Below are 9,813 nucleotides of genomic sequence, written 5' to 3' on the forward strand. Positions count from 1 at the left end.
CTTTCTTTCTTTCTTTCTTTCTTTCTTTCTTTCCCTTCTTCTTTCCTTCTCTTTCTTTCCCTCTTTCCTTCTCTCTACTCTCTCTCTCTCCTTCTCTCTTTCCTACTTCTGCGGCCCAACTCTGGTGAGAAGGGGTTTAAACTTTAAACCCCTTCTGTCTTCGCTTCCCCCACCCCACAGGCCAGCTGGGGAAGGGGAGGCTTTTGAAGATGCCTCCCCCCCCTTTTTGCTTCCCCTTCTGACATCACTTCCGGTGATGTCAGGGTGTGTGGCATATGCTAATGATTCCTGTGGCTAGGAGGGATAAAAATTGAAATTATAAATAAATAAATTATGCTAATAGTCTAGTAGCTCATTAGCAAACCTTATGCTAATCAGCCCCTGTAGCTCTTTTTCTACGAAATGACCCCTGCTCAGAACCAACAAAAACATTAAAATAACACACTTTTCTTACTACAGACTGGAGGCTTTTATAGGGCTTTTTCACAACTGTGCTGGATTTCTGTGTAGCCTCATCTTTTCACCACTAGAGTTTTTCTACAAAAGGGCTGCCACTAAAATTTAATTTTCATTTTCCTGACCAACATTTGTCCATTTCCCTGACCACCATTCAAGTATAACCACATTAAAAAAATGAATAGGTCATGTTGCATTAATGCAAGGCTTAATTAAATGTTCCACTCTACAACTACACAAGTCTCAACTGCAAAAATATTTGTCAAAGTAAGAGATTTAATATCAGCTTCTTTCAACATTAACTGCAGCAACATCTGTTTTGCAATTGCACCAAAATTACACCAAGATACAAACTTCAATTCAAATAAACTCTGAATGCTAACAAATGACATAACATTGTTGTTGTTGTTTTAAAGGTACACTAAACATTATATAAACGTTCTATCTAAAATGGTTTCTCTGAAGCCACATTACGACACATATGGTTTTGAAACTGCAGTAATAATCAAGTTAGAAATTAGAATAAAAGTAATCTGTTTTTAAAGATTTAAGATGAAGATTTAAGATATACAACTATCACTTCTACAGTTTTCTCTTTTTATTTTGTAACTCTTTTGGTTTCTCATCAATTGTTTCCTCTTCCATTTGCCACAAGAAGAGATCATGCTCTTGCAGCAGTAGGTCAAAAATCCACTGCTTGAATATATTTTAATCACAATTTCCCTGACTTCAGGCCAATTTCCCTGACTTTCCAGAAAGTGGCAACCCTGTACAGATATTGAAAATAGCAACCTTGGAGGCAATATATGCTTTGTCCCTCAGTAACACCTTCCCCGGGTCCATTTCCAGCCCCTTGTTGAAGATCCTATACCCCAAAAAGTCAATGACCGACTTATGAAACTCGCACTTGGAGAGTTTAGCGAAGAGTTTGTGCTTGTGCAACGTCCGGAGCACTTCCCTCACCAGTTTCACATGTGAGGGGAGGTCGGGGGAGTACAGCAAGATATCATCCAAGTAAGCAAGGGCCCCCTTGAATAAATGCTTGTGCAACACCTCATTAATCAAATTCATGAATACTCCCGGAGCCCCCTGGAGGCTGAATGGCATCACACCAAGGGGTGTGTTAAAGGCAGTCTTGTGCTCATCTCCCTCCCTTATGCGAACTCAGAAGTACACATCTCGGAGATCCAATTTGGAGAAGATTTTTCCCTTAGATGCCTCGGCCAGCAAGTCTTTGATGAGGGGCATGGGGTAGGCATTGGTAGACGACACAGCATTCAAGCCCCTATAGTCAGTACATAGCCTCAACCCCCCATCTTTCTTTTTCCGGAACAGCACGGGAGCTGCAAATGGTGAGGAAGCCAGCCTGATAAAACCCTGGGCTAGGTTTTTATCGATAAACTTACACAGTTCATAATTTTTGGCTGGTCCCATCGCATAAATACGTCCTTTAGGCAATTTATGACCCGGCAGTAATTCAATACTATAGTCTGAATGCCTATGGGGTGGGAGCTCGTCAGCTTCCTCTTCTTCAAAGACCCTGGCCAAGTCCCGGTATTTGGGGGGAATTGAAACCAACTCTTCTTTGGCCAGGCAAACACGGGGGGCTTCAGCTTCTGGCTGGGAACCCCACTGCGGGTTCCATAAATGCGCCTTGCATCGTGGGGAGATGAATTGCACCTTCCCCTTGTCCCACAGAATGTAGAGATTGTGTCCATGCAGCCAGGGGCTTCCTAATACTAGCAGGAACCTGGCTGTGGGGGTGATCACGAACAAGCATTCCTCCCAGTGATTCCCTGCCCCCAATTGCAATGGCACCGTCTTGAACTCGCAAGGTTCCTTCATTGTGGACCCATCCATTTGAGTAAAAATTAGGGGTTCGGGTAACTGCACCACTGCAGCTTCTAGCCATGTCACCAACGATGGATTGATGAGGTCCCTCCCACACCCCGAGTCAATGAGCCCCCTTACTTTGATGTGGGTCCCCTTGGCCGGATTCATGAGTCACAGTCACGAAAAAGACGGGAGGGTAGCTGCTCACCACTTTTGGTGCCTCCGGGATTGGGCCCTGCTGCTCGGTGCCTCTCACACCAGGACCTGGCCTTTTCCCGCCGGGTCAGGGTTTTCGTCCTCGCTGGTGCCGTCCTCGGTTTCCTCCGGGGTAATCTGCAATGTCTTAGCGAATTTTGGCTTGCCTGATGGCTTCTTCACCGGGGTTGCCACCCACGTCTTGGCCTGCTCGGGTTTTCCCGGCTTTCCAGGGCTTGATCTGCTGCAGTTGGCGGCAAAGTGGCCCCGTTCCCCACACCTTAAGTATAGCCCCTGCTTTAAGCATTGGTCCCTGAGCATTTCAGGTGGTCTTGCCGGCTTTCCCTTCTGGACTGGGTGAGGAGTTGGTTTTCCTCCTGCCGCAGTGATATCTAGGCGCAGAGTGTTTAGGCGGCCCTCCGTGCTTTCAGCTTCCTGCATCCATGCCAGGAGGGATATCGGGTCCACAGAGCGCAGGACTGTTTAGCAGATCTCTGGGTTCAGCCCCACTCGGTACAGCTCAGCCAAGACTTGGTCAGGCCAATTCCGGACCTTAGCCGCGTGAAGTTTAAACTCTGATGAGTATTCCCTCACCGACCGCTTCCCTTGTTTTAGGGTGCGTAGGAATGCCCTAGCCTTCGGGCCAGCATTCCGGTCCTTGAACTGGGTATGCAACACCAAGATAAAAGCGTCCACACTCACCAGCTCCAGGCCCCTTGCATTGTGGAAGCCCACGGACCAAGTTGTTGCGGCCCCTGTCAAACGGGCTGCGATCACATCCACGCGGCTGCTGTCATCTGGGAACAGGTGGCCCCATTTTTCCATGAATTTCATCACCTGGACCATGAAATAAGACAGCTCTTCTGGGTCTCTGTCGAATGTCGCTTCAATCAGATCTTTGGGGCGATGAAGAATGGGGACCCTTGGGCTGCCCGGTCTGGGCACAGGTGTGGGGCTGTCTGTGGGTCCAGGTGCCGGAATGTCCGGCGGTCCCGGCAGTCCCAGGCCTTGGGGCACCAGTACTGGGTGGGAGTTCTTGAGGGCGAGGAAGAGCCGGCACCGGCTGCTGTGCCTCTCGATCTACTCGCAGCACCTGCATCACCATCTCCGGGATAGCCAGGAGCAAGTCCTTGAAATCCTGTCTCATTTGAAGTCAATCGGCATTCCACAGCCTCCAGTCATTGGGCCAAATTGAGCCCGTCCTCTGGGGATGTGCGGCCACTGCGCACTTTTGAGTGGCCCGTCACCCATGCCCTGGTTGCTGCCTTTGACATTCCCCTGAACGGCTGGAAGCTGGTATCGGATAGGAATCTGACATCGAACCGACTGTCTCTGCGGGGCCCCTTCGTGAGGACATACATCTCCTCCGTCGGATCCAGGTTGAATTGGCCCCACTGCAAGACACCCGGTTGGTATGCCTGCCCGGCTGGCTGCCTCAGCCCCCTCGGGGTCAGGAACAGGTGGGCAGACGCCGTCTTCGGTATAGTCCCGATGTCCGGGGCCTTTCCCGCGGTGGTCGTCGGGGGAGTAGTTGTCACCGGTACATCGGCTTGGGTAGTGGGAATCACACTCCCCGTCGTCGTGGGTACAGTTTTCTCCTCTTCGTCGCTCATCTCAGCGTGAGAGATGCGAGTGAGTAGGGACAGGTAGATTCCTAACAGAATGTCAGCACCCACAGTAAAACAATTGAGTACATGCTTCTGGAAAGGTTATACTTTATTGCTAGTACTATGGTTGCAGGAACATGTTCACTGTTAGGAATAACCACCATCTAGAAAGCGGACATAGATATAGGGTATTCAAATGTGTCCCCCCCAACCTATGGCCAATCGGCCTGACTCCTGCAGGCAGGAAGGAGGAACAGATCAGTTAGAGCCGAGGCTGGGAAACAAAACTAGTCACACGGTTAATTGATGGGAAGACATTACACCAGCAGGCTACAATGTCAGTGATAACGAGGGGAGAAGAGCAGAGAAAGGAATGTGGCAGCAACTGGCATACAGGTCATGAAAGCGAACCCGGGCCCATAAACAATATGGCAGCATAGCTGACATTGGCTCTGATTCAGGAAGATATGATCCATTAACAGAAACAGGTTTCCATACATAGGTCATTCTTGCTAAAATGAAACATGCTGCTGGGCACAGGGAATCCAACCTTTTTAGTCCAGTACCTGACCCAGGAATCCAGGTGCACGGCATAAAACTGTTTCGATTGCTGATTCTAACTGTGAATACTCTCACCCTGTTCACCCCAACACATATACAGGGATCACAGATTTGGCAGAGAGAAGGCCAATTGGCTGTAGTTGTGCCTTCCCACAACTACAGGGGCTAAAATAAAGTGGAGGTTTCAAGTGCTAGAACCAGCAGGTTCATTCCTGGAATATCAGTTCCTTTGTTTAGTGCATTCTCACTACACAGACTGGCACCCTCCCACTCCTAATGAAAAAAAGGAGAAGCTTTAACATTAATCAGTTTGTTGCTCTGACCACAACAAAACACCATGTAACATTTAACTGACATTAGATTACAGGAATACATACCTGGTATCGACCCAGAGATGTTTTTACATTGCAAGTGGGAGAATTTCTGCAAAATACTTGCAAATTGAGAACTTCCCGTTTACAGCAATTGTCTTTGAAGACCTAAATTTAAAAAAGCTTGCTTCAAACACACAGGCGAAGGAGAACAGTTTGATCAGTCTTTTAAAATAAGACACTTCTTGAAATGAAAGTAAAACCAAGTTCCCCGCTGGGGTTATTACAGGTTAGGCAAGCTTCTGGTATTGAGAATTTGGAAAGTGAGGCCCATATTAATTTCATACTCTAGGAGTCAAAGGCTTAAAGAAGTAACTGGGCAGAGAGAACATACTACCACTGCTCCAGAAAGGTTCATATTTATCTTCAAAGCAAACTCAAGTTGGTGGTTTTGACCAATCAAGTCATGAAGGATTTAGGCTCTCTGGTTCCATGAACAGAGTGCAGCTCATGGAAAGGGACTTTATTGCCTCCTCCTCATCCAAGCTGAAGCCCACTGAGCCAGAGGGCCCTCACCATGGGTGATGATGTAGGGGGAAACTGGCAAAATATACTTTAGGGAGCATTTTCTTCCTTATATTAGGCTATTTAAGATCAAGCTAGAGGTTCTTGATGTACTGGCAAAGGCTGGTAGAGAGGCATGCACTCTGTGCATAGCTATGGTATTCTCTTCCCTTAGAAGGACTGCCAAGATTCCCAAGTGCCAGGCATTAAGTACCCCATTATTCTGAAACATTAGTCAGCACCATCCTCCCCTCCTATGTGTGCTGGACTTGCTGTCACTGTGATAGGTGCAGTGCAACATGCCTAGCTGTTGCAGGTACAGCGAGGCCCTCCCATGCCCCTCATACAATTAGCCAACTGGTTATTCTTCTAAAAGTACCTGGTATGCTGTACACAGACCAGGAGAAGCAGATAACCCGAAAACTCTACATGAGGTGCAGTAAACCTTGTTTTATGATGGATCATTTGATTCTTAATTTAAGTAAATGTTCAAGGAAGTTTTAAAACAATTTATTTAAAACATATATAACCTGCCTTGCCCCCAGCTTAGAACTAGTGTGTGAACACATACAAAAAAATTAAAATATTAAAAGATAGCACTAAACATCTACCTACAATTACATACCCACCCAAAATCCCCAAATCCTCTATGAGAAATGTCCACTTCAATCAACAAAATTCCCTCTAGAACAAAACTGTCTCACAGTACCTTGTGAAAATTGCGTCAAAATGCCTGCCAGGGCTATTTTTGGGCAGGAACACACAGGAACGGAGTTCCAGCTAGCTTCAGAGTTGGCCACGCCCACTACAGCCAAAACCTCTGCATGCGTAGCTACAGAGGGAAGGCCTGAGGCGGGTGGGCCGGGGGGGGGAAAAAAAACTGCATCCCCCCCCCCCTAGCTAGCAATCCAAAACAGTCCAGTGGCACCTTTAAGACCAAGTTTTATTCAGGTACAAACTCTCCCTCCTCTGCGAGGATAGATCTGCATGTCCCCCCCACCCTAATAGCTAGGAATCCAAAACAGTCCAGTGGAGCCTGAGCGGTGAGTGTTGCCTTTTGACACACTTCCAGTGATGTCAGGGGGTGTGGCATATGCAAATAAGTTATGCTAATGAGCTCCTGCACTTCTTTTTCTATGAAAGGACCCCTGGGGGAGACATTTAAATGCCTCCCCCGGCCTGTCCAAGAGCTGGCTTGCTTGGGCAAGCGAAGTGAAGGCATGGAGGTATGTCCTAATATGTTGTCAGCTGTGCTGTCAGGGTGTGTGTCCTAATATGCTAATGAGTTTCTGCTGTTGGGTGTGGCCTATTATGCTAATGAGCTCCTGCTGGATTTTTTTCTACAAAAAAAGCCCTGCCTGTCTCACCTCTTCCTGGAGGTCACTCCAGAAAGATTGAACTGCAGGAGAAGTTCCCAGATGCCATCAAACTTTCACAGATTCTTCACCTACATATTAATCGTTTTGTATTACCACTCAGCGAGTAGTCATATAAACTGAAACTCTTTCCTTACCTCCTCAAGCTTTATTATTTCTTTGTCAACAGGACAGGTCGGTACTGTGTTCAATTCTCTAAAGAGATATACAGGCAAAAAAATTATCTCACATTATATTTAGTAAAAACAGAAGCATTCCTAGGAAAAAAGTGAAATTACTTGCCTATTTAGACCAATATAATATTTTTCCAACTTCTAGATTAATTTCAACAGAAGCTTTCAAAGATTCCTTGGATCTTACAGGTTCGTTGGTTATGAGACACAAGTTATTCAGCAGTAGCTTTTCTCAACAAATTCCATACCCATGATTATGTAACTTTAGATTCAAATACAACCTCCAGATATCGCTAGTTATACTTGCTGCATGCATCTCTTTAAATAGAAACTCTGCTGTCATGTTGCCAAACCAACAGAGGTAGCTGAAGGGAAAATGCCAAAGGGAATGAAATTAGCCAGGCTTGGAGAAAAGGCCAACAACCTAGCAAGCAGCTTAATTGTTAAACTTTCACCATTCAGAAGATCATCTACAAACACTACAATCAATGTATAATGGGGGGAAAGATATACTTAAAATCATGTGGAATATCACCAACAAACGTAGGAAGTACAGCTTTTAAATCACACCAATCTCAGAACAAAATAATAAGAATAAAATAAAGGAGGCAAGTAAAGTAATTCATTAAATGTTGTTCTTATCTTCCTTTCTAATTAATATTACTCTTAAAATCCACTTAATGTCACTTTGGAACATTGCTTACATGTCAGTTTCACTCTGGGGACTCAAGTGAAAACCCCTGGACCAGCATTTTAGGAAGGAAACAAAGATGCATCTAATCAAATATACAGTGAAACTCACATGAGTCATAAGTCATAGGATGCTTTCAAGAGAGATTCAAGTTTCATTTTTATATGTACTGCACCTCTACAATGAAGACACAATTATGCACATTCAATTATATTCTAAATGTTCATAATTTCACCATTGTCATTTTCAAGTACTGGAATAATCATACCCTAATCTACATTTCTCTACAGCAAAAGAACTGCTGGCAACTGATAACATGTCAATGTCTATTCACATAAGCAGGCAAACCAACATCATAAGATGAACACAGTCCCGTCACAGTTTGGTGTAGTGGTTAAGTGTGCGGATTCTAATCTGAGAGAACCGGGTTTGATTCCCCACTCCTCCACTTGCACCTACTGGGCAAGCCATAGTTCTGACAAGAGCTGTCCTTGAAAGGGCAGTTCTTGAAAGAGCTCTCTCAGCCCCACCTCCCTCACAGGGTGTCTGCTGTGGGAAGGGGAAGGGAAAGGAGTTTGTAAGCTGCTCTAAGACTCTGAGTGAAGGGCGAGGTATAAATCCAATCTCTTCTTCTTCTTAAGCATATCAAACTCCCATCCCCCCCCCTTGAAGATTTTAGTTTATTAAGACAAGCATAAAAAACATACAAAACCCAGAACATACACATGAAACATACATGTTGGGGGGGGGGACTCTTACATTATTAAGCCATCTGTTACATTATTTCTTACAGTATACATTTGGCTTATTAGTTACAAAAAAAACCCAGAGTCATTTGTTTATGAGAACTGCATATATATGTAGGCCATTTCTATAATGGCTCTAGTTTTAATAAAAACTTATATAGTTAATTTACTGTATTCTTCCAGCCATGTATAAAATCTTGACCATGTATTTTGACATTTTTCTTCTTGTTGTCCTTTCAAGAATAAAGTGAATTTGGAGGATTTAAACACAGGCATTTTATCTCTTTCACTGAAATAAAATGGGACTCTACAGTGCTTAATTTGGTATGGATTATGCTTTGCACCTCCACCAGATCAATGACATTAAAGTATTAAGATTATACTTTGAATTTAAACAGGAGTTTCTTTGTGAATACACAGCAAGTAAACTATATTATTTAAGATCAGCAAAATATATCAAAATCTCAATTCTAAAAGTAAACAACAAAACATAATCAGTAAAACCCAACAAAAGTGAAAGCCATTCAGAATTCAAAATATTTGGAAAAGGGTCCTACCAGCTTTTATGCTGATGAAAGAGGGAGAAGAGAACCCCCAACCAGCATCGAAAATACTTTTGCTCTCCCGAAGTGCAAGCAACTGAGCCTTCATGGTCATTAATATGCACAGTATTAGTTCAATAACAACCTTTATTAGTGTATTGTTATTTGTGTTTTTAAGGAGGTTCCTTCATGAAGGCTCAGTTACTTGCACTTTGGGAGAGCGTTTTGCCAGCAATAGAACAGAAGGTTTTGTACTTGCTTATTAAAAGGGACTGGCTTGCTCCTTATGTGAAAGCTGAATTGCTAAAGTAGGAAGATAACCACAGAGCAATGAGAGGAAAATAATTAATGAAGAGTGAAATCTTCTGAAGAAGTTGTAACACAAAACGAGTATAGCTAGTTACTGGTGTCTTGTTTTATAATAACATCAGGATGAGCCCTGTTGAAAATGGAGATATAAGATTATTTTAAGTGTTATTTTTATTTCTCTATGATAATGATAATGTAGTTTTACCAAATAAAGTATAATAGCCTGTATATCACAGTGATTGTTCATTGTATTTAGTATGTGGGATGGGGACTGCAGTGAGGGGGGGTAAGAAGGTGAAAGGAAGAAAAAGACCAGTAGGGCTCAACCCACAGAAATGCAATCTTTCCATCACTTATAAAGGTGTACTCAGGGCTTTAGAGATACACAAGAGGGGGACCCGCGATACTCGCGGGGGGGGGAGAAGAGCTCCGTCTCCTCAATCCCCCCC

General features: G+C 44.3%; 1 protein-coding gene across 1 annotated transcript in view; it reads right to left on the bottom strand.

Annotated features, from left to right (window-relative positions):
* Positions 1-9,813, bottom strand: part of TRAF5 (TNF receptor associated factor 5) — a 23,296-nt gene that overhangs the window by 12,692 nt on the left and 791 nt on the right. The window contains exons 2-3 of the mRNA XM_015427612.1: positions 7,041-7,098; positions 5,030-5,131 (exon numbers count right to left, since the gene is read on the bottom strand). Coding sequence (XP_015283098.1) covers positions 5,030-5,131; positions 7,041-7,098 — 160 coding nt within the window. The remainder of the gene's footprint in view (positions 1-5,029; positions 5,132-7,040; positions 7,099-9,813) is intronic.

Source organism: Gekko japonicus, unplaced genomic scaffold (genome assembly GCF_001447785.1).
Source record: "Gekko japonicus isolate JY-2015 unplaced genomic scaffold, Gekko_japonicus_V1.1 scaffold45, whole genome shotgun sequence".
In the NCBI taxonomy this organism is placed as follows: Eukaryota; Metazoa; Chordata; class Lepidosauria; order Squamata; family Gekkonidae; genus Gekko; species Gekko japonicus.